Source organism: Amyelois transitella, chromosome 8 (assembly GCF_032362555.1).
Source record: "Amyelois transitella isolate CPQ chromosome 8, ilAmyTran1.1, whole genome shotgun sequence".
Classification (NCBI taxonomy): Eukaryota; Metazoa; Arthropoda; class Insecta; order Lepidoptera; family Pyralidae; genus Amyelois; species Amyelois transitella.
In genome coordinates, this window is record NC_083511.1 from 2,696,262 (window position 1) to 2,723,030 (window position 26,769).

The window sequence follows — 26,769 nt, forward strand, 5'->3', positions numbered from 1 at the left end:
GATTCCTACTATTGTTTTAAAGCTAGTGAAGTTTAGTGAAATTAAATAAGGATGATTCACAAGTTTTTTACTGCTTTTATTTTTTTTTCTGATCAATGTTTTTTTGATAGCTTTCAACTCGTCGATGGCGTGATAAATGATAATTACGACGGCACGACAGAAAGAAAAACAATACATTAATGGCTAACTATGGCAATTTACCTTTCCGAGTAACGAGAACGTTGTATTAAATCAAGTTGATTCAAAAAACAAATCGATATAAATAGGCGATGATTTCATTGAATGTTCTGTAAATTGCCGTGTGGTTCCCGGCACCAATACGAAAAAAAAGGACCACTCCATCTCCCATCTTTCCCATGTCGTAAAAGGCTACTAAAGGAAAGGCTTACAAACTTGGGATTCTTTTTTAGGCGATGGACTAGCAACCTGTCACTATTTGAATCTCAAAGCCAAGTAGCTAAACGTGGCCATTCAGTCTTTTCAAGACTGTTGGCTCTGTCTGTCCAGCAAGGGATAAAGACGTGACCATATGTATGTATGTATGTTCTGTAAATTTGTTAAGTTTATATGCACAGACTGAGAACGATAATAGGTAGTTGGCTAATGTAAATTTGGCTTGAAAATGTCAGCTTTAAAATCTAAATCATTAACCTTACATACCTACTTAGTCGCATTTTACGACATCCATTGGAAAGAGATGGAGTGGTCCTATTCTTTTTCCTATTTGTTGCCGGGAATCACACGGCATATGTAGGTAATTAATTTTATGTTCCTAATTGGCATTACTTTTATACATTATTCCCTTTAAAAATCATAAACCGCCAATCGCCATTTCACAATCGGTACTGGGTCGTTACCGGTAATGTTTATTTTCAAATCGCACGCAACGTTCATCATTGCTTTGCTGTTTATCGTCTACATTATGTAGCAATTTGTTTACATTTTGATAAAATTACTGACTGTTTTTATGGAGACAATGTACCCGGGATATGCTATGCTAAAAAAACATATTTTTTTAGCACGTTGCCTTGGAAAATAACAAATGTTATAAAGTATCAATCCAAGTATTGTGTAATTGTCGCGTGTCGTGTGGTTCCCGGCACTTTAGAATAGGCCCACTCCATCTTTTTCCCATGAATATCGTAAAAGGCAACGAAGGGATAGGCTTATAAACCTGCGGATTCTTCTTGTAGGCAATGGGCTAGCAACCTGTCACTATTTTAATCATAAAGCCATACAGCTGAACGTGGCCTTTCCGTCTTTTAACGACGGTTGGCTCTGTCTACCCCACAAGGGATATAGCTGAGACTCAAAATGTATGTATGTTCAAAACAAGTGCCGATGAGTAAACATTTCGGTTCAATAAAGATATTACAAACAAACATGTCTTCTAACTTCGAGCTTCTACGCCATTCATTATATGGTCTACGCCATTCATTATATGGTCTACGCCATTCATTATATGGTCTACGCCATTCATTATATGGTCTACGCCATTCATTATATGGTCTACGTTATTCATTATATGGTCTACGCCATTCATTATATGGTCTACGCCATTTTTGAAATGGTTGTAAGCTGCACATGGTCATAGCCCTTTGCTTTTATGTTTTATAATATTTATTGTGGTGCAATAAAAAGTTATTATTACATATTGTATACACTTCTCAAAATACTGTTGGTTCTGTCTACTCCGTATGGGATAAGGACGTGATTATACGTATGTATGTGCAACTATAACTTTAGTTTCAGTTGATATACATATTATACAATTATCTACAACGAATTTGCATAAACAGTTCAACGGCCAAGCCAAAGTACATGCATTCCAAATAGGTAACTGCTATAAAAGCTCTGTTGCCAACGACTCGGGCAGAGGTCACTGATTTTATTGGGCACTTTCGTCTTTACGACTACGACACGGGGCCATATACATTTTTGTACTTCGAGCAGGCATTTAAATAAGGAGAATATTAAAAAAATAACCATAGATATAGGTACTTAAAAGACTTTATGAATACCCTTCGTTGTTAAACTAAACATTTATTTACGTTTTTGCGATAATAAAAGGCTACAGTGAGCAACACATCAGTCTAAGTACAGCCGAAACCAGTGAGAATTTTTTTAATGACGTAACGTTTCATGGGACCGAAGCCTACAGAAAATTCCTAAAACTCTATTAATACATAATTTATTTTCTCAATTTTGGGTTTTAAATGCTAATTTATTTATTTATTTAAACTTTATTGCACAAAAAACAAAAATGTACAAAAGGCGGACTTAATGCCGTTTGGCATTCTCTACCAGTCAACCAGCTGACCAAACAGAAAAAACTTTAAGTTGGTGGTGCGATAAAGTGCACATGCATACTGACAAAATACATACATTACAAAAAAAATGCGTACAATTCAAGATACATAATATACACTATAAATACATATACATACATAAAATATCAAATTAGGATGACCCATCATTAATCTGCCAAAGAAAGAACCCCTTCACAGGATGTTTGAACGCAGAGCGACTAGGAGCTCTCTTAATAATTTCAGGAAGAGCATTCCAGAGCCTTACAGCCTGAACCTGGAATGATAATAAGCTAATAACCTTATATTTTAGTATTATCAACTGAAAAATCAGTATTATAATACCTGCATGATACATTATTAAGCCAAATAGCTGAACGTGGTTAGTCTTCAAGACTTTTGGCTCCGTCTACCCCACAAGGGATATACACGTGATTTTGTATATGTATATGTGATAGATAGTTTTATGTCAAGTTAAGGATACAGTTAAAATGAAACTTTAACTTAAAGCAGCGCATAAACGGACCAAACAATTAGTTTAATTAGTACTGACTAAAACCTCGACGCAGTTAATTTTAACTGCACTACGTACGACGGAGGTTTCAAATTCGATTCCAAAGAGATTGAAGAGTTTTACAGTCAATAAATTCTTTATAGTTGATTTCCTCTTCCCGAGAAAACATAAAGTTTTCATTACCGTTGTTTCCAGTTTATTTTTAAAGTTCCGTAATGAATGGTGAAATTAACGACTACCTAATTACAGCCAGTTTGAAATAGGTACACTTATATAATATTTATATATTTACTTATATATTATTGGCCCTTAAAATAACTCACAAAAATTTTGTTTTTCTGTAGGTATATTGTGCCAGTTTCATCTAAGAACCTACCTAACAATATATTATTTATCACTATCCCATCGATACAAAATGGACTTGGTTATCACTACATAGTATAAAACAAAGTCGCTATTTTAGTCTGTTTGTCTGTATGCTTAAATCTTTAAAATTACGCAACGGATTTTGATGCGGTTTTTTGTAACAGGTAGAGTGATTCAAGAGGAAGGTTTTTATGTATAATAACATTTATAATTTTGCACCCGTGCGAAGCCGGGGCGGGTCGCTAGTTACTAATTAATTAAAGCTAGTTTAAAATAAACTTAAGTCGCTGTCTTTAATTGATTTATTTAAGTCGTACCTAAGTATGAACTGGACTGCTATTGGCATGTAATTAAATTCTCATTTCCAAAGGTCCGCAAATCAAATTACTTGATTCATATACGTACTTGTTCTCTCTAAATTAATCAGAGTCCGCCAATGACACGAAAAAGCTTTTAGTCTTATTACCTACAACACAAACTTTAGGTACTATAACAGTGTTGGTGAAATCGTCAATTTAATGGTGCTTATAAAGGGTAGAACGTTCCTGCGCTATCAAGCTCTAATGACTGCGATATTTTAACTAAATCATAACCGAAATTTTGTCACAGTATACCGTAAACATTTGGAGCGTCCGCACGACAGACTAGGTGCTTCAAACCTGTAATTATTTCACATCATTATACTTTGTAATAACATTGCTGGTATGACACGAGACACGCGAGCGAGGCTACAGCGATTTCTGCCCTGAAGGTGGGTTTATTTATGTTACGTTAACCTAACACCGTCGACGTTGTGTGTTGTGATTGTAGTGATCATAAAAACATAGATTAATATCAAGAAATTATTAAACGATGATGTCATGCCGGTTTGTTGTTTTCGCTGCGATGTAAGTACCTACCTAGTATAGTCAAAAGGTCATGTTACTAACTTATACCATGCTAATATCATCTGCCTCATTTTTAATGTGATAGATTTTTATAAGCAAACGTAATTTTGTGCATTCATGAGCATGCAAGTCACGCGGTCTTCGGTAAAAGTTGAAGTAGGTTAGGTAGTACTAGTAGACCTACTTTTATTTTTTAGTTTTCTTGGATCAACTGTTTTATAGTGGTAGCAGGAATACACCTACGTAACGTACCAGTAAATAATATTGTTGCACGTAGAACACGTTGTACATATTTAACTAGGTTACCCCACTTCTCACAATTTACCTTAGTTTATAAGCTGTTGATTTATCTTAATAAATCATGCATTAAATAATTCCCATATTATTAACCGATCTTTGTGTTATATTTACCATCGCTATATATAGATATAGTTAGGTATCTCTGTTATAAGTGTAAGTATCTAGATACTAGCGACATAATGAAGCAGCCCATAACCCAATGAACTGTATATGGGCCTGTCTTGAGTATAAAATAATAAAGGCGAAATTCTAGTCGACTGCAACAAATAATGCTGTTATATTCGTAACTTGTATGACCCGCATTCACAGAAAGGATAAGGGCAAGGACTTTCCTACTGCCACCACACCACTGCGCAGGTCAATTAGGCAAAACTAACGACATTCAGTTAAAACCTATCTACGTACTACAAAACTAAGGCTACTAGCGCTAAAACAAAACGCCTTTCTGACGTTAGATTTACGATTGTCCTGATTAGTGATTAGTCTGTACTAACCTAGTATTTAAAATGCATTTTACAATGCGGCTGTTGCCTACGTCATCTCTTTGCAGTAATATTTTTGCCACTAATGCGCCTGCACGGTGTATAGGAACTCCAGGATATACGAAAATGCTGTTTTATATTACTTGTTGTGCTTGTGTTAGTGACAGTTTAATTAAAAATTTAATAAGTGTTGGAACTGATTTTAATTTTTTGTTACTTTGTTTTGATGTAGCTTTCGTGATTTTATCTAAATGGTTAGTGTGACGGCTAAAAATAATACTTGAGTTAAGTTTTGTGTTTCTTTTTTGCTATTTAATAACTTTGTTTAAACTTTCGCCTGTTTATATATTCACATATTTCCCTCTTACTTCTTTACTCCCACTTACCTCTTTAAAATTATTTGGTATTGTTACTTATAATTTTACACCACCTTAGAAACTTGAAAGTTACTTTTACGATCATACCCTGAAGGAAAATGTTGACAATAAACTAATACTTACCTACCTAATTTAGTAAATCATAGTCAAATATAACGATGACTGAGGAACACGACGTTGACATTATTTTTAAACTTTGGTAAGTCCCAGACTTGGTCTGGTCTTGGATGATCTTGGAAAAAAAAATACAGAAAAAATTTCTACTTGTCAATGTCAAACACAAGTAAAGTAGAAGTGTTTTGTTTGTTTTAGTTTTAGTTTACTTACTAGTTTTTTTTGCCAGTTAATTGTTAAGTTTTAATATAATAAGTAATAACGGCTCAAGTAAAAAAAAAAACTGTCATTGCTTTACACATTAGACCCTATAATTAAATTTGGTTTACGTGAACTATGGAAGTTATTAAGCGCTTATTGCTGTACTTCAAAGTTAGTATCGAAACATTGCTCAAAATACTTACCTACCTTTTATTTATATATACCAAGAATTAGTAAATAGCTTCAAGATTTTATATACTTATATCTTGTTTTTCAAGTATGCAATGTATTAAAGAGTTTCTCGTTTCTTCCTGTATCGGTAATGTAACCTAAAATTTTTTGCAAATAAACTTGTTTGTCGGCAGACCGTGCTAGAATCTGGGAGTGTGGGGAACGCTTCCTCGTCTGATGAGGAGCTGGAGCAGTGGGAACAGATTTTTATGATGAGAGATGAAAATGGAAACAGTTATAATGACAAGTGAGTGTCTCTTCATTTATTCCTATTTAAACAAGCACTCTAGTTAATTAATATACCTGCTGTCTAAAACTAATTTATTATTTGTATACATAAATAGCCAACAAGCTAATAAGTTATAATTTGTAATAAAGTAAATCAGTTTGATGAAGTTTAAAAAAAGAACTTTTTTCAGTTGTTTACTTTCTTAAAAAAAAAACTATATTTCTGTTTCTAACATTTGTTCTATTTTTGTTTCGTAGAAGAAAAAAAGGAAGCATATGGTGTCGGCCATCGTGCATCCCTGTGTCAATAGTGATAGTGTTGATAGTCCTGGTGGTGTTGGTACCGCTGCTTGACCAGCCAAATGTTGTTCAGTTGGTGCCACCGAATGCTCCAGTTAGTTTGCATTGCTCAGATGAGTGTAGGTTAGTATTTATTTATTTATAACTTTATTGCACAAATAAAAATGTACATTGGTGGACTTGATAACTGAGTATGTATGAATTGTATTTGTAAAATTTTTGTTAGCGTAGTTTTTGTAGGAAACATGGTACAAGAAGATGTAGTCTCTACCTGCCCCACCAGGAAAAATGTGTGATATTGAAAGACTAAACAGATGCAGATAATGCTTAAATGAGTTGATTTATCTACAATTTTTTAACAAAAAGTCTTAAACATACTAAGAATATACTTTAAGCTTATTAAACTGACAAGGCATTGATAAATAATAACAATAAAATTATAATAAGAAACTTTTGTTTCAGATTGTCATTAGTCGAGAGTATTCCGGAGGGACACATGTACCCTCCGAACATGACTCACATTGCCACTAAAAATGTGTGGCTGGATCTCATAGACGAAGCTCAAACTACAATAGAAATAGCCTCCTATTATTGGAGTCTTAGGTTTAATGAAGAGTATCCATATAACTCCTCCATAGAGGTGAGTATTTCATAATTGGTACATTATTTATAACAAATGTGAAATTTATCTCATTAGCTTTGATTTTAAAAAAGAAATCTGTTTTCATCCAATGTGTTACTCACTATTATCTGAATTTCTGTGTGTGTTTATGTATGTATTTATTGCATCATCAACATTGACATACTTCTGGAATGTGCTGTTCCGTCCTTCCTGTTGTACCTAAGAGTCCGCCGAGTCTGCCTATAATCACAATCAATTTTAATACAGATCAACTTCCATTCTGGTAGTGGAAAAATAATATAGTACGTGCCAGCTGCTTCTGTTCCATTCACATGGACTTCTGTGATTAAAAAGAATCTATTAACTGGAATTCTTTAAAATGTTGCAGGATTAACTTTCATGATATTTTGTATTCAGTAGGTAAAATAGTTTACTGCTCCCAAAAGAAATGTCAATGCAATAACCAAAAGTAGCATTAGTCCTACTGATATTCTATTTAGTACTCAAAATTATTTTTGTTTTATCCGCTGGCTGAGTTCCAGGCAATAATCGTTTCTTTCCTATTAGGAAGAGCATCTCCCATTTTCAAATATTTCGAGGCATAAAATTGCAACCAAACTGAAACACGGCAATATCAGCAGACATTCTCAAATTATCATCGGTCCTTATATGTCTATGGAATGTACTCGCATCAAATAACGAGTGGCCCGGTCGCCACGTATGTCAGGTTGTCATTGGGTCATGTAAATGAAACAAATATTGAGACTACTACTTATTTACCTATCTATATATCTCAACCTACACACTGCTTTCGTCTGATGGGTTACTATCATCTAAATCTTTCTCAGCGAAATGTGGCGTTTGAGTCTGAGTTATTAGCTCTATCTACCCTGTAAGGGATGGAAACGCAAATGTGTGTGTTTTTACAGTTTTTTTTTTTGTTTTAGGGTGAGCAAGTGTTCCAAGCTTTATATGCTGCCGGGTCAAAAAGAAATATAAATTTGAAAATTGCTCAAAATTGGCCCACTAAGTTATACCCTAATATAGACACAGAATACTTAGTAAAGAAGAAAGCTGCACAGGTGTGTATGTTTTATAAATTTTTTTAGTTTGCATCAGATACTTTGTTAGCAACATCACTCAAAATTTCTTTTTTTTTTTTTAATTTTTAGCAGTTTGAATCTGCTGAATAATGCCGTGTAGTTCCCGGCACCAATACAAAAAAGAATAAGACCACTCCATCTCTTTCCCATGGATGTCGTAAAAAGCGACTAAGGGATAGGCTTACAAACTTGGGATTCTTCTTTAAGGCGATGGTCTAGCAACCTGTCACTATTTGAATCTCAATTGTATCATTAAGCCAAATAGCTGAACGTGGCCATTCAGTCTTTTCAAGACTGTTGTCTCTGTCTACCCCGCAAGGGATATAGACGTGACCATATGTATGTATGTTGAATCTGCTTTGATGGAATACTAAGGATAAAAATATCATAAGAAATGATGCACACCTAACTTATTTATTTAATTTCAATGGTTTTTAACCTTTTGTGTAATTTCAGGTGAGAAGTTTGAACTTCTCCAAGCTACTCGGCGGTGGAGTGTTGCACACGAAATTTTGGATTGTAGATAGAACACATTTTTATATCGGCAGTGCCAACATGGATTGGAGATCTTTGACGCAGGTAAATCTATTCACTTGTTTTCATAGCTCAGAAGCTTAATGGGAAATATGATGCCCTTTTTAGTTTAAGCATGTTCTCCCGTATGTAAAAACCATTTTATTTGGCGACTATACATAATAAAGTTGAAATTTAAAACCTGCACATTCAGGCAACTGGATGTGTCCATGATGTTGCGGAGGTCAGATACGAATCTCAATTCCATCGTTAAGCCATGCAACTAAATTGAATCTTTTCAAGATAAGGGATAAAGATGTAATATGAATGTAATTACAATGAAGATTTTGCAATGATACGAGTAGCTTTTCTGTTTTAAAGTTTCTACTTGGTGTGGCACTCAACAAACATAATATCCACAGGTCAAGGAACTGGGAATCGTGGCGTACAACTGTTCCTGTCTGGCCACCGACCTGGGGAAAATCTTTGATGTAAGTACCCTAGTAGTATAAATAAACCTACATTATCCGTTTGAAATCATCTCACGGGTTCTTATGCAATTTGATGCCGTAATATGTACTTATAAAACAATCTTCTAAAGGCCCGAGCACACTAAAAGCAGGTTGGAAGCAGCGCAGTTTGAAAGCGAGCACGCGCCATTTTGTAATAAAAGAACTACAAGAAAACATTACAATGTCCCAAAGTAAAAGTAAATTCCCTATGTTTTTTTCGATACTGACTTAACGATACAATATAAGGGAACGATACACTTATATATAGAATTTACGAAGAAAAACACTTTTAATGTACGATACTTAGGTACTTACCTATATTTTCTGTTCTTTGTTTCCACTAGTGCATAATAACCCGCGTTCATTTGCGAGTGTGTAATTAGCTTGCATTGTTACAGCGGCTATTTTTATATGTCAGCAAATATTTACAATTCTTAACGAGTTGGCTGTGGGCTAAATTGTACAAAGGTGAAATGTTTGAAATTAAATATACATCAATAAAATCGCGCCTCTTTCCCGGAGGGTAGGCAGATAACATGTATACATTTATTATTGTTGCTCTGTTTTTTTGGACGAAGCGTATTGGTAATACCTGGCTGTTATTTTTAAATTAATTCTTTGAATAAATATCTACATTCATTTATCATTGTACTATGAGGCGCTTTGATTTTACAACAATATTTATTGCCAGACGAATAAACATTTTTGATTCGTGCTTTGAACTTTTCGCTATGTGAGACATACATAGTTCATTGTTTATTTGTTTACATTTTAATAAAACATCAGAGATGCGCAATGTAAATTCTGTCTTTGTAAAGTTATTCGCAAATAATTTTCTTTTGTTTATCTAAATTTCGATGACAGAAAGCTTTGTCATCGAAATTTAGTTCCACAAATTCAGATGTTTGTGGAATTTGGCCACCATTATTTTCGTTTTTAATTTTCTAATACCACTTTGAAAATCGAATAAATTTTTTGTGCGCGCTTAGCCTATAATAAATAATCATGCGCTGTTTGGATTTGATAAACATTTGGTAAAAGGCCAGCGAAACATTTTGTTGATTGTTATTGTTTTCGTGAACTACCGAAAACACTTTCAGTTCGAAAACTCCCATGTTTTCATAGGCGGGGTTAAAAAAACAATCAGTGGTCAATGCCCGGGCATTCCACTTTTGATCTTAATTGACATGGTTTTTTTCCGGAAACAAACAAGAAGTAAAACAGGTCATGGCGAAAACAAGTCTGTGGAAATCACTTTGCGAATTTAAGTTACGTTGGGAAATTTCGTGTAACACAAATAAGATGTAATATATTTGAGCTACATCAATCTGATCAATCAATCAAATCTGCTACACGCTACCGACAAAAACCTAAGCTTTAAAAATACCAGTCGTCGCTTTTTTCTTTAAAAAAAACGATCAAATTGGGTAAATTACCTTCGAATGAATGCGTCCGAATCAATCGAATGGAGCCATTTATCCTGAGAGGCCCCGTACTTATCCAATAAAAAGTAAGTGAACCTTTACTGATTTGTAAAAACGTGAAGCGAATGGCAAGACATATGTTTTTATTTAGTAGGTACCTGTAACATATTATCCCAATTCCAACTAATATTATAAATGCGAAAGTAAGTTTTGTGTATGTGTTCCTTGTAATTTCGCAATAAGTTAGATTTTCGATGTAGATTTTGAATTAAGAACTTCCCCTGGGATTTGCGAAAAACCTGTATTCTCTTCTACTAACATGATAGCGTTAAATTCGCGCGGGCGAACCAACGGGTAAGCTAGTCAATCAATATTTATCTAAATTTTATAAAATTATCAGAAAATTGACAAACGGACACATCAGCCTTGCTGAAACAACTAAATTTGGCATTTATTAACACATATGAAAATAATAAAGAGAATAACATATAATGGTTAAGAATAAAAAAAAAAGTAAAGATCAATAAATATATTTTACTCCTTGTTCTGAGTAGAAATCGAATTAAATACAGAACCTTCTGATAGGTATGACCCATCCATAGTCAATAATAACCAATTGATATTTCAACCCATAGATATAAAACATGCCACTAAAAAGAAAATAATCAACTCAAAAACATTTTCTTTTCTGGAGCTGGTTTAAAACGTCTCCGTCTAGTATACGTAATCCATTCAACGTATGCATATTATTTTGTAACCTTCATTGAAGTTAGCTTAAAACAAAGAAAATATTTCCCGTTTTAGTATGAATGTCAAGAACTGTGTTTGTATCGAAGCAAGGACAACAATATTGAACACTCGTATCCAAGGCGAATACACTTTCAGTTTTGTTTCCTTTTATTAATGCAATTTCATGAACATTTCATATTGAAGGGGCGGAACTGCGCGCCCTTTGGGATTGTCAGAAATGTTTGCTATTTTTTTATTGAAGTAAGTACTAAAAAGGCATGTTTTAGGTATTTGTTATTTGCTGTCAAGTTGTAGCCGTAGTCAAGTTATAGTAACATATCACTAAAATTTCTTTTTCACAATTCACTTTACACAATTCGTTTAACTTATTTAATTTTCGTGAAAATTATGAATGTGATTTAAATGTAATATTGGGCGGATGCTCTTTCGTTAAAAAAATAAAATAAAAAAATATACGACGTGAATTAACCTAGATTGAATTGTTTAATATTATAAATGCGAAATTTCTTGTTAGTGGACCGACTTTGAGGAGACCACCATGATATGTTACCAATATGTTTGAAACGTTGGTAAAAGACATATACAACTTTTTTTGTAAATTCAAGTAAAACGCGGGCGGATATGCGGGCTAAAGTATTTAAAAGTTCCCTCCCTCTAATTGATGTTCTTTTTGGAAAGCTGAAATGTCACTGTCTATATTTACTTCAATGGCGTTTTATTTTTCTATGCACAATAAAATGTATAACTCAGAAAACGTATCAACTTAAAAGGTCCCTCCCTTAACAGCTGCAGTTTATTTCACTTTTCATTCGCTCGGGTGCACTCCTTAGTGCAATTATTCTGCTGTAGTTAGCGATAGAATTGACAAGCAAGTATATATTCTGCTATAGAATTGACAACAGCTCTGGCTCTGCACATTATAGTTCGTTCACGTGTGATATTCTCTTTTAACGCTTTCCTATATATTTTTTTAAACATTACACGGGTTAGCATTAAGGTTGCAAATAATTTTTTTGTGTTTCTGTGTCAATCAACATAATATGGTACTATTATGCCATCAGACATAAAGCCTTGATTACATGTACATCAATAAAATTATAATTGTGTATAAAATAAAGAAATCCTACGGGAAAGAAGTACGATTTTATGTATGTGTGTATAAATAAATTTAAAAATTGAACGTTTATGTAGAGAAAAATCAATGGATTTATTTATTTTTCACTTTCTTGTTTACTATGGTACATTTCTGCTCTTATGTATTAATAAAATGCCACATCAACTCAATACTATGCATTAGTGCATATTGTTCGACAAAAATAATAAACTATATTAGTTAACCAAGGGCGGGCGGACCCAAGGGCGAACCTTGTGGGGCGACATTTATTTTTAACTGGCCATTAACGAATGCAGCTCTAATTAAATTTGCATTTCGACACGATCCCGATATTAAAATAGATTAATCGATATAGGAATCGATTCCATGACAAGGCATGGATTAATTAATTGTAGGTGTTGCGACTGATTAATCGTTGATGTATATAACGGCTTTTAAAGTTCTTTGATACGATACTCGATACTCATATGATTAAAGAGTGAACCAAAGAAATATGTATACTTACTTAGTAAGGCATCATACGAATCGAACCACTTCAGTCTATCTCAGGGTCGAATTTAAAAGGGTTTAAAACATTTAATTTTGCAATTATTATTCTTCTTTCTCCTGGCTTTTAGTCCCGGTTGCATCCTAATCATTTTGCAGAGGAGCCCGGGTTGTATTGAAATTTGTTGAATAATTTATATTTTCGAAATAATTAAAAATATCTTTTGTAGAATTATCTATCTAGACCTATCTTCTCAAAATTTTTCATTACGTAGTTGAAAAGCGGCAGTAATTCTCAAAATTAGATCACATTAATGCGATAAGACCGCCATCTGCGTAACCTTTTCTTAAGATTAATATTTTATATTGTACTTGTTACGTACAATAGAGAATAATATGAAAATATTTAATATATACCTAGGTACCGCGGTCTTAGCCTTTCTCAGACTATTGGCTGTCTTCCCCGTGAAGGATAAAGCTTTAGGTATGTATAATAAATATCAACACGGAATTTGCAAGCTCTTTGAAAATAATTATCGGCGTCAATTTGTGTCCGAATAAAAATTTGCCATCACTTCTATGAAATAGGTATTTTTCTATGTAAATTGTTTGCGTGCCGCAAGATTGTTACATACGACTTAGTCGGACTACATTATAATCTCTGACATTTAACAAACTATCCAACAATGATATTGCAATAACTTAAACTTAAGGTTACGCAACCCTTTCATGTGCAAGTTAAGGAAACCTTTGTTTTGGTCGTGGTATTATTAAAGGTATTGAAAGTTATACAATACGGTGCCCACGTACCGAACTTAGTTGAAAATCAAGTTCGTAACAGCCACCGCTTTGCACGTAACTACAGCTTTAATATCACTAATTACACTACCCAACAAAATTGAAGTTAAGGAGAGCAACAGAGACCAGAGTATGATATTCTAGGTAAAACGACCACGCTTAATTCGAATCTGAGCTTAGAATTTTGCCTAGACGTCAGGTTTTTTTTTTTTTTTTTCTTTATTAATTGTACAATTTGTTACAGAAAAAATAAAAAACCGAGATATAAAATAGCAAGAAATCATTGTAATTAATAAAAAATAAACACATAAAATTATTAATAATGTATATAATCTATTCTAAAGTTGTTTTTCCCTTTGAATGTGGAGATTTTCTTTTATATTCGCAATCTGATTCTCTTGTAAGGAACCAACAGTAATCGCCCATCATTGCGGAGTCCCATCGACCCTGATATCTTTTTTCCATCGTAAGAATGTCTTGATGAAATCTTTCACCCATCTCATCACTCACAGCTCCCAAATTTTCGGGGAAGAAACTTAGATGTGAGTGCAAAAAATGAATTTTCAGCGACATTCTACAGCCCATTTTTTGGTAGCTTTTCAGCAGATTTTCTATAAGTTCTTTATAGTTTTCTGCTTTTCTATTCCCTAAGAAGTTTGTGACCACATTTTGAAATGACTTCCAAGCTTGTAATTCGGTGTCATTTAACTTTTTCTCGAAGTCTTCATCTTTCATCAGTTTTCTTATTTGCGGACCCACAAAAATACCCTCTTTCAGTTTAGCGTCACTCAATTTAGGAAAAACGCTTTTTAAATATAGAAAAGCAGTACTTTCTTTGTTCAGAGCTTTTACAAAATTTTTTATTAGTCCCAACTTGATATGAAGAGGGGGCAGAAGAACATTTTTGGGATCAACAAGTGGCACAAATTTTATATTTTCTTTTCCTGGTTCAAAAGAATCTCTATTAGGCCATTCTTTGACAATGTAATGCTTTTGAGTTGCTCTGCTGTCCCAGAGACAAAGGAAGCAACAAAATTTGGTAAAACCTCCCTGAAGACCCAGTAACAAAGCTATGACCTTTAAATCTCCACATAGCTGCCATTTATAACGATCATAGTTTATAGATCTAAGGATAAGGGACATATTTTCGTAAGTTTCCTTCATATTATAAGCGTAAGCTACAGGAATCGATGGTTTTGTATTTCCGTTGTGCAACAAAACCGCCTTAAGACTCGATTTAGAGGAATCTATAAACAATCTCCACTCATTGGGCTGATGAGAAATATTTAAATTTTCTATTAGTTTATCTGGATCTGTACAAAAGCAGACATTGTTTTCAGAAGTAAAAAACGTAGACAAATGTTTGTTACGATCTCTAAACACACTTATTTTTGTTTCTTTTGCTAATAAATTCCATTGTTGTAACCTGGAGCCCAAAAGTTCAGCGTTTTCTTTTGTAAGGTTAAGGTCTCGGGCTAAATCGTTAAGTTCAGCTTGATTTATCAAGTGGGGTTCATTAGTACTTATCACAAAATTTGGATCAAATGCTGAAGGTGCACTACTGATACAATCTGCACTAGTGGAAGCAATATCGAGTGGTGGAACCGGTATTGGAAATTCTTGGCCATGCGGAACAGGTCTTGTAGATGAAGAAGTATCAGGATAGACAATATTGATTTTCGTCTTCCTGGAATGTCCACTGGTCTTAGTTAAGCAAAAGTAGCAGTCCAAGCTGTGATCAGTAGGCTCACGCCACATCATTGGCATTGCAAACGGCATCGAAGAACGCTTGCCAGTCATCCATTTTCTCAGACTAGCAACACAAGTAATGCAGCAAATATGAGGAGCCCATTTTTTATTTTGGTGACCAATTGTAAAACCGAAATACGCTTCGTACATCACTTTAACATTCTCACTTACTGGTCTCCTTTGAGTTACGGGTGTAAAATTGCCACAAATGAAGCAAAACGTATCAGGGGAATTCACACAACTTATTTTATCAGAATTTTCACTCATTTTAATAACAAATTTTAAATATAACCAAGTTATTACAGAAAATACGCAAAGCCAGTATTTGTTGTGTAGTAGTGTCATAAGAAAAATAAAGATACCCTCATTTTATACTTGTCTATCTATCATATCATATGAATTATAAAGATACCCTCAAATAAATAGTTGACTATCATCTACATTTTTATCTTAGCCTGTATGCGGGTAAATTATAAAAAAAAATATTTAAAAAAAAACCAGACGTCTAGACAGATTTTGGTAAGCATATTTGTAATCAGTAATGCTAGTGCTACATCGTGATATAGGTCAGTGTTCTGTTGCCCGAACCTTGTAGACTAGTGTTATTTTCAGTTTGTACATGGTCTTAGAAAGGAGTCGTGCGGCTCCTTTTGTGGTTAAAGTCACGCGAATTTATCACGAAAAATGAGGAAGTTTATTGATTATTTAAAATTGTAAAGTGTACAAAATAAGATATTTTGTTTAAAAAATTACTCAGTTTCATCCAAACATGCTGTGAAGATTTCCTTCACCAATTCAAAATCACCTTGTATATTTCGATTTTTTAAATTACGCGGTGCGTATTTTATATACTTAAAATCGTATATGTGATATGTATGCCTGTGTACCTATGGAGAGCGAACTGATGATCGTGGTTGCACAAATTCCATCAAGCGCATAATCTTTTTCTGTGGAGAAAATGGCACGCGCGACGCCTTTTTTATCGCGCGAAGAACTATTGCTGTCCTGTTTCACGTCACAATTAAAAGCGAAACAGCAATATGAGGGCTGGAAACGTATGTCACACTTTTCACATCTTCAGACCTGCGTTTTAGTTATAGGCACTAATTACATAGGTTCTTTATACTGAATTGACATTTTTCTTCATCAGGTGTACTGGAGTTTAGGCACGGCGGATGCATCAGTTCCGGACAGCTGGCCTGCGGAGCTCAGCACTGATATCAACATGGAACACCCCATCAACATGTCTGACTCCCACCACAACTACGGAGCGTTCATTACTGTAAGTAATATTAGTGACAAAAAAAAAAGGTTAATTAACTCGGGATTCTTCTTTTGTGCCGTGTGGTTCCCGGCACCAACAAAAAAAAGATATAGGACCACTCCATCTCATTCCCATGGATGTCGTAAAAGGCGACTAAGGGATAGGCTTATAAACTTGGGATTCTTCTTTGAGGCGACGGGCTAGCAACCCGTCACTATTTGAATCTCAATTCTATCATTAAGCCAAACAGCTGAACGTGGCCTATCAGTCTTTTCAAGACTGTTGGCTCTGTCTACCCCATAAGGGATAAAGACGTGATCATATATATATGGATTCTTCTTGTAGGCGATGAGTGACCTGTCACCTTGAATCTCTATTCTATCATTTAGGCATACAGCTGAACGTGGCATTCTAAGATTGTTGGCTCTTATTGGATTGGATTGGTTGATTGTTGGTTGTAATCATATGTATGTATGTACGTAGGATATTATAATTTTTTTTTCACAGTCAAAACTAGCATGAAGGGAGTTATGAATTTGGATGTAGCGAAAGAAGTATGCAGGGATCGCGGCAAGTGGAAAGATGTATTTTCGTAGGAAGCTCGTCGGTTTAGGGCAATGTATTAAGTTTTTGTAGTTTAAAATAAATATAATATATATTTAGATCAATAAGCAAATCATTTAACGTCAATTTTAAAGGTAAAACTAGCGATCTAAGCTACCCGTGACGTCCTTTCTTACAGCGTTGCCCTCCAACATGAACAAAGGTCGTTTAAATAAATAATTTGACAAGTAATCCCTTTTCATCGGCGACTGTTTGTTAAGTACATATGTACTTACGGCCACGCAACAGTTGTTTATTAAGGCGGATATATACTCATCAATGTCACGGCAAATTTTACACTTGGGTCATTTTAATGTTTTGTTTGTTTCGTTTGTCGTACATTAAGTCTATCTTTCCTTTAAGAAGTCAATATAAACTGCTTTGATGATCATTAAAAGGTTATCTCACCCTTAACGACGTTCATTTCAGTTAAGATGGACTTAAGACTTATCTTAACCCACTTATACATATAAAAGAGATTCAGAATGAAATATCGTTCTGACATTGTTTTCTTTTTTAACCGACTTCAAAAAAGGAGGAGGTTCTCAATTCTAATGTATTTTATTCGAACAGATTTTTCGAGACTATTGGCACCCCATGTTGAATAGAACTGTGATTATTGTCCAGGTTGTTTTACTTTTAGTGGTCGTGAATCAGGAACAGATCAAGTTACAAGTTCGGTGATACATTTATGTATATGCAGTGTATTCTAAGCCGTATGGGTATAGTGTATAAACATATTTTGCGGTAAAAGCAATGCACCATACTCTGAACCGGAGTGAGTCATCCAAGGCCAGGGAGCTAAGCATTATATGGGGACCACTCGCGTTATTGCAATTTAAAACCTTCGTCTGGTTTTAACGACCGGGGTTATGGGTATTTGAACATAACGTTGCGCTGGAGAAAGAATTGAATTTTATATGAGTGTAACCCTTTTACGCTCATATAAAACCAAACAAAACCAACAATTATAAATAAATATAAATATATACGGGACAAATTACACAGATTGAGTTAGCCTCGAAGTAACTTCACGACTTGTGTTACGAGATACTAACTCAACGATACAATATTTTATAATAAATACTTAGATAGATAAACATCCAAGACCCAGACCAATCAGAGAAAGTTCTTTTCTCATCATGCCCTGACCGGGATTTGAACCCGGGACCTCCGGTGACACAGACAAGCGTATTACCGCTGCGCCACAGAGGCCGTCAAAAATTTTTGGTTTTATACGAGTGTAGAGGATGTGTCTCAAGTTTTCTCTTAATACCAACTATATCAATGAAGTAAAGGTGTAACGCAGAAAGATGTTACGTACCTACTTGGTTTGATCGCTAAGCTATTGCTGTAAAGGAAAAGTCATGAGTAAATCTTCACATTCAGGCAACTGGATGCATATATGACCATTAGTAAATAAAGGATTTATACTTCCTACAGATTAGATCCCCTGCAAAGATTCAAGGGTCAGATAGGAGTTGCTTCGTGTAAAAATCTGACCCACTTCAGAATCGCGACCACAGGCAGACGCTTGCCTCCTTTCCAGAGAGATGAGAACGTTGTATTTGCATTGTTTTTCCAATTGTCATCTCTGTGTCTATTTTGAACTGTATACTTAATCTGAGTCATCGTTTAGATAACAGGTTTACGACATGGGTTAAGCATACAGTCCAAACTTAGCTTAAACATTAATTAAAAGAAAACATACCTACGTACAATCAACCGCATATCAAGTTACGTAGAACTCTATAAATACAAAATAAAAAAATGGCGGTCTACTGTAACACAGAGAGACTGTGAGAGTGTGTGCGTGAGACATTGGGCTGTGTACGTATATATTATGTGCTTCATTTTGCCGAATAGTATAACGCCGTCTTCCTTAATTTCTACGTCTACGGGGGAAGGTTATGTGGTGGTGATCCGTATCGTGAATGGCCATTTTAATGATTGATGACATTTAGTCTAACTGCCTCGGCTGTAACAATGGGTTATATCGGCGAAAAGTGGATGAAACATAACTCGATTACACGGAAATTGGCCCACTTTGTCGATTTGACGGATTGACCTATTTCATTGTGATAAATGATAAATTTGATAGTGATGGTTTAAAAATATTCCAATCGATTAAGTATTTTAAGGTCGTGACGTCTATGAAGAACAAACTAAAAATAAAAATTATCAAAGTAAAAGTTATCCAGTTTTCCGTGCTGTTTTAAATTTATGTAATTATTTTTTATCTTATAATATTTTAAAGAATAGATACAAATTTAATTAAATACTAGTTTCGTGTAAGTTTTGCAAGCGCACTGAAATACTCCTGAAAGGGCTTTCATAAACAATGTTGCATGCTGCACATAAAATAATTGAAACCTAACAACCTTGCAGCGAGATACAAAGCGGGTTCAACTTCAAGGTTCTTTCTATTAAATTTTAATCTCACCGTGGCTAAAACTTAGAAATATTAATAAGCAAAAAAGCAACGCTCCCAACAATTTCATATTTTTAGCTTCTGAGTTTTCATCAACTTGGAGAAAAAATACGTTTGTAATGTTCGCGACGAAGTACTAGTATATTTTTCCAGCTATGTTAATTTACAGTTTTTTTTTTAATTACAAAAAGTTATAGTTTCTATCTAGAGTTTATAAAAATTATAACTAAATCTATTCAGCACACCATTTTGTCCAAAGCACTATACGAGATTGGAATAGATGTATAGTAAACAGTAATTATTTTGTTAACAATGTTATCCCGTTTCTTACGAAGCTACTTCAGACCCTACAGCATGTCATACGCGACGCCGTTTTTATTGCGCGAAAAACTATCGCTGTCCCGTTTTACGGCATAATGAAAAGCGAAACAGTGATAGTTTTTTCACATGATAAAAATGGCGTCGCGCGTGCCATGCTACAGATACAGTTGCCAGTCGTTCTCGTGGACAGGAACAGGACACCTGTAGTAATTTATGGGGGACCTTAATTTTGATTTATAATATGGTTATCTGTATATGGAATATTAGTTATGCTGAGTGTACCTCGCGGGTGTTGCCATTGTAACTTAATGCACCCGCCTCCCCAATGCCCTTATTATGAAGTTCCCTTTGAACCTATTGTAGTTTACGTCACGATATTAAACACATTAAGCTTACTTGACTTGAACCTAAACTTCTCAATAGATTTAGTTCTGTATAGATATAATAACACCTTGTAATAGAGTCTAGAACACACAAACATACATATAATCAAGTCTATATCCCTTGCGTGGTAGACAGAGCTAACGTCTTGAAAGGCTGATAGGCCACGTTCAGCGGCGATAAATTAAGTATGTACCTTAATAAGTATTGATGAGAACTCATAGAAAATATCCTGAAATTTCCTAGGGAACAGTCAATTAAAGATTCTCGCGGACGTTCAGTATACGATAATTCTAAGTCGACGTCACCAGACCACCATTAATTAATGTCTCTTCCAACAAACATATGTATTTCAAACAATAATATCTATTTCAAACAAAATATTAAAGCTTCCATATCAACATTATAAAAGTCGTTATGTAAATAATTAACTTAATAACCACTTCTGTCTCACGTCACGTCGGTCTGAATAAGACTTTCACACACACGAAGTGTTTCATGATGACTCAATTTGGCAACACACTGGCTCACCGCTGAATTATGTACGAGTATCGCCTGAAAAATTGAGGCAAGGCTCGAAGGTCGCGCACGTGGCCCGCGCGCAGGGTTGCCAGCCGCAGTCAGGCTTTTTGATTGTCTGCCCGTTTGTAACAGCTTTTGTGAGGCTGGCGACCACCAATGGTTTAGATAATAGCCGAAAAAATGTTCATTTGCACGTGTAGTAAGTCATGAATTAGGTATGTAAACATCAAATTGTCAACAATGCAGGGTATACCTACTCATGAAGAGAGTTATGAATGTGGATGAAGCGAAGGAAATATGCAGAGATCGTGGCAAGTGGAAAGAGGTAGTCTCTGCCTACCCCTGAAAATGTTGCGGAGGTCAGAATTCATTTGAAAACTTGGCTTATCCACTCCGGGATCATGGTTAAAAGGCGTACTTACCCCGGGTTTCTATACAGAGAGGTGAGGATGTGGTGGTAAAGGGAGTTATGCCAGAAGGAAAAGAGTTAGGCTAAATACACAGGTCTTTCCAGCTATTAAGTATATATAGAGACCTGACAACATAAGCGTACCTGGATCAAATTAAGGACAATCGGGCAAAAGGTCAGGTCAAGACTATCCGAAACCGCCGAGATTGCATGAAGAGAGTTATTAAGTGGATAATGCGAGAGAAGTATGAGGAGATCGCGACAAGTGGAAAGATGCAGTTTTGCCTACCCCTCCGTAGAGGCGGTGATCCAAAGAGGGGTAATTTTATGTATGTACTTGTGTACCTGGCAACCCTACCCGCGCGTATAATAGTGGGCTCTTGATATCGCTCTAATGGGAAGGCGGGGCGCCGATCAAACCAACACCGCAATACAATTGTTACTACAATTATTGTGCTGTTTCCTACTTTTTACAGTTCTCAGCTATTTTGTCGACACTTTGTTGTATTATAATGATTCGTGATATGATTCTTCTTAAGCTTTGTCTATCATAAAAATTGTGTGAGATATTCAACTGCATCTACTGTCTTCTTTTTGGGCACTGTCTATTTGCAGCCCTCGTGGATGTTATCCTTTTCATCTCATTGTGTGTTGCTTTTTGATCATTAGGATAATAACATTCTACTCCCGTGTGACGTTCCAGAAAATAGAAGCCTTATATGTTTGATCTGGGTCACAGATTTAACTGGTTATGAGTATGCATGCATGCATACTAAATTTCATCAAAATTAGTAAAGGCCTTAAGAGCAACAGGCAGGAAGGTTTTTGCTAGCTTATTTGTTTGATAAGCAGATTGTTTTGTTATAGTAACAGTTTTGTTTACAATTCGTCGTAGTAAGTGTCATTACAAAAACCTTTTACTACGTACAAATTGATATAGATTCGACAGCGCCAGGCCCCCAGGTCAAGGCCTCCGCGGACTATCCAACATTTGGATCGGTTACTCCCTTAGTTTGCATACTATAGCCATAACTGTAGTGTTTCGACCTTTGCCTCCCAGCCTATTAGCCTTTTATGGTTATTGTAGAGCGAGCATTATGGTCTGTCCGACATTTTTACCCATTTCATAGCGTTATGTTCGCGATGAAATTGTTATTGGTCGTTATTAGTGATTACGGTTAGATAATGATAAAGCTATGATGAGGATTTTGTGATAAATCAATCATCATGGTGGTATTGGTGTTAGCAAAAATATCACGTTACTTACTGGGTGTAAAGGTGCATTTAGCAGGATTTTTTGGAAGTAAAGAAAATGGATATCTAAGTATAGACGTGTAATAAAAGAGATGAGATTTCATATACAGACCATATACTTTTATATGTTTTTTCAGTGTACCTATTTAGTTACCTAAATAAACCAGTAACTTGCCATATCATTTGGAAAACTTTTGGGAGCTTTAGGTATTAACAAAACGTAGGCCATATATACAATAAATCACTTCTTGGCTTAATAGTTTTTTCTTGTTGCTTTCAAGAGTCAAGGAAAATCTTATAATTAATAGGACAAGACCTACATGTATTTGATGATACTATATAGCTTTTTAATATCCAACGATTGACGCCCTTGAAAGGCGAAGTGATTAAATCAAATGATAATTTATTTTTCCGTCAGGTATTTAGTGTGTCAAGGACGCTGTTTTTCGATGTGTTGACTGTCTATTTGAGTTGATAAATGATCGGTTACCATTTAACTGTCCAAAAAGGTTAGTAGGATAGGAAGTACAAAACACAATTTATAAAAATGCTTTCCTGACTACGAAAGAATAAAATATTCATAAGACAGACGGGAGTAGTTTCGTGTAAAATGACCTTTATCTTACCCAATCTAGTATCGTGGTCAAAGGCTACTCTGCAGTGATTTGAGGATTGAGGAGGCAACCGTGGCTAACTCCAGGAGAAAGCAGATTCATAAGAAAATACTAATATCATGTGATGTACAATAACATTCCCTTGCGAGCTTTTGTAATTTGTCATGGACAGTGTTTTTTATTGTATCAACCATACCTATTATAGGTACATTTACAATTTTTTTACAGCCTATGCCTATTAAATAATATCATTACTAATTTAAAAAAAAGATTATCAATCTTTTCTAACTTTGTGTACCCATTTTATTTAATGTTTTCCACTTTGAATTTGAGCAAGTGGTGTTTACTTTCAATGGTATTAGATTGTATAACATTGATCAATGTAGCATACAATGTTAGACACCAACTAAATATGTTTTTAGAGTTCCCCGCCCCCCTTCAGCCCGACGGGTCGCACCAACGACGATGACGCGATCGTCAACATTATAGAGTCAGCGGAGGAGTTCGTCTACATATCTGTCATGGACTATGCGCCGGCGCTTGAATTTACGCCGAAATTGATGTAAGAAAAAAAAAATTATATCCAGTTTACTTTTTTTTCTCTTTAAATGCTCTTTACTTAAATTGTACCCGGCTCAAAGCTATCCATTCCACTTTCGGCATTACCCCATTGAATAGCAAAGGATATTTTTTGAACCAGTACCACCACGAGCAGAAAATCAAATAAACATTATTATTTATTCTATTAAGGTATGAAATATGTGATTATGCGTATGTGATTTTTTAGGTTCTGGCCTAAGATAGACGACGCGATCAGAAGGGCGGCTCTCGAACACAAAGTGAAAGTGAAAATGCTGATCAGCTTGTGGAAACACTCCAGACCCTCGGAGGACTACTTCCTCAGATCTCTGGCCGCCCTCACGCAGTCGTACCCTCGAGTTCAGCTCTTAGTGGTGAGTATAGGTATAGGTACAGGCAGACTTAGGTACTCCTTCCTCCTGGCGCTAATCATGGTTATATCCTGACCATTTTGAAAATGAGCCCAGGGTGCGCCGGACTATGATATGAGCCTTCATTGGGTCAAGTTTTTCCACGAACTGGTTCCGGTCAGACCACCGCAAACTTTGCAGGGAAACCTAACCCATATTGGATCATGGTAAATGCTCCTTTTACGTTGCATGACGTATTCTGAAGGTACTCGGTAAGGTATGACATAATGAAAATCAAAATCGCTATTACTTGAATCTACTTAGTTGCTGTGTTGCTCAAATCTGTATGACTCACAATGTCTTCACGGCTGCACTAAGCTGTGAAAGAGTAGTTATACTGACCATAAACCTTTAATCAACACTAAAATTTTATTAAATGTTTATTACTTTTCATTCTATGAAGTTTATAGCTGATAGAGTCGTTTCATTTCAAAACTAATATAAAGTTAAACATTATCCTGAAATGACCTTTTGAAATGTCGTCGATAATCTTGCGCATAAAAGGATAGAAAAATATTATAATTAATTCAAACGTTATAATAGAAACCGCAAAATAATAATGCTGAATGTGAAAACATTAAATTTAGTATATTATTTGATTACAGAAACGTTTCCTAGTGCCCTCTACGCCCGATCAGGACAAAATACCGTTCGCGCGGGTCAACCACAACAAATATATGGTGACAGATAGACACGCCTACATTGGCACGTCAAACTGGTCCGGCGACTACTTTACCGACACCGCCGGCGTCGCTTTCGTCTTTCAAGACGAACACGGGTATAGAAATGCGAGTTACGACCTAAGGAGAGAACTGCAAGATGTTTTCGAAAGAGACTGGAACTCGCCTTATGCGGTCCCGCTGAGAATGTTATAGTATTAGTTTCTTTTGCTCATTTTTAGGTTAAGATTTGTGTTTTTTACATAGTTTTGAATTGAGAATTAAAGGTATAATTGGAAGGTGATATGATATTTAATGAAAATGTGTACAATGAACATAAATTGACAAAATAAATATTTTTAATTGTAATTTGGAATGTTTAGACATTGAAAAAATGTATAAAGAATAATGCAAGTACTAGCGTATTAATTCAGGGACTTTTTAATCAACTTGTAAATATAGTTACAGCCTCTAACGAACATACAGAGAGAATGATTGTAACCTTCTTTTATCTTTTTAGTGTAATTATTTTTGTATGTTGGATAAAAATCTATATATTCGAGTAATTTTATGAGTTATAAAAGATTTTTTTGAAAAAATAAATTGCTCAATTGTTTTTCAAATGAAATTATCTTTTATTAATTCTATGAAAATATCTATACATAGAAACTTTTTTTTAAACTTTAGATGTCGATAAATCTTCCTTTAAATAAAATATAATTTGTAAGTTGAAGTCTCGATAGGAACATTTAATATGCACTGTATACTTACAACATTCTAATAAGCGTTCTGTAAATTTAACAGGAATACTAGAAATAATGATAAAGAATAATTAACATACCAGTATACTATTGTTGTAATTTTTGATCGTAAGTTTTCACTTATGTCTGCGCTTTATCTACATATTACGACAGTGTGCCTTTATCTTCGTGTGATCCGCAGCGTGTTTGAAATTAGGAATAAATTTTTATATCAAATAAATTTAACTACATATAAATAAGGGCCAAAGGTAGATAGCATTTGTCAAACGAAGTTAAGTACGTTTTTAGTTATAGTCTTCTAATTCTTCCTGTGAATGTCGTAGGAGGCGATTAAAACTTAAATAACTAGAATAATATTCAAAAGAAACTTAAGGTAAAATTAAAAACATAAAGTCCCTTAGCTTTGAAGCTGAAAAAAGAATTAGGAAAACTTTACATAATGAAAACTCTTGTTTCCAAAGAAAAATAGAATAATGAGAGACCGGTGAATAAGTAGAGGAAGGTAATTTTAAGATTTTTATATCTTTCTAAGTAGACAATATATATGTATTTATTGATATTTCTAAATGAATTATTTATTTTTAAGGTATGATAATATTTTACATATTTTAAAAGCAATTAAGTAGTTTAGATGAACAAAGAATATTGTTAAAATTATTAATTAACTCTTTGTACTTACTGTACAGAAAAACACGCATAGGATTGTTACAAAGTCAAATACTTGCATACTATCGACGAACCTGTCGGTAATCTACAGCAGTAGCGAATACCTTGTAAAATGACAATATTACTGGATATCGTTAGTTCTGGGGCGTCATGTATTAAATATAGATAAACTGATATACTATCTCACATAGAGATGGCGCTAGTAGTGTGGTGACAAGATAAAAAAGCGGGTCTCTTATAACAATGAATAACCAAATTGAATTAAAATTAAATGTAAAAATATATTATTAAGTATATTTTTGAGTATACTCACTACAAATTAACTTCCATCAGTGTTTTCATATAGTAAATGTATTTGTAAAGAAAGGTTTACTTAACTACTTGCGTAGTCAACGTTTTCGAAAAGCAATAGTATTATCTGTAATATTACGCGGAGAAGATATTAAATCAAAATCTGATTTGTAAATAAATATTTTACTTCTAAATGTGCATGTTTTATTTATTTATAAATAATTGTC

The 26,769-nt window shown here is 34.6% G+C and overlaps 1 protein-coding gene across 2 annotated transcripts; it reads left to right on the plus strand.

Annotated features, from left to right (window-relative positions):
- The first annotated feature begins 3,815 nt into the window (after positions 1–3,815).
- LOC106138343 (5'-3' exonuclease PLD3) lies at positions 3,816–26,712 on the plus strand. Of its 2 annotated transcripts, none has more exons than XM_060945648.1 (11): positions 3,816–3,937; positions 5,913–6,025; positions 6,265–6,429; positions 6,769–6,946; positions 7,876–8,010; positions 8,488–8,610; positions 8,967–9,035; positions 16,528–16,659; positions 23,599–23,738; positions 23,964–24,129; positions 24,771–26,712. In XM_060945648.1, the coding sequence occupies exons 2-11, from the start codon at positions 5,988–5,990 to the stop codon at positions 25,038–25,040; spliced, it is 1,416 nt and encodes a 471-aa protein (XP_060801631.1). In that variant the 5' UTR covers positions 3,816–3,937; positions 5,913–5,987; the 3' UTR covers positions 25,041–26,712. The 2 variants fall into 2 exon arrangements, with proteins under 2 accessions (XP_060801631.1, XP_013194926.1); XM_013339472.2 differs by lacking the exon at positions 3,816–3,937 and adding an exon at positions 5,550–5,718.
- Positions 26,713–26,769: the final 57 nt, after the last annotated feature.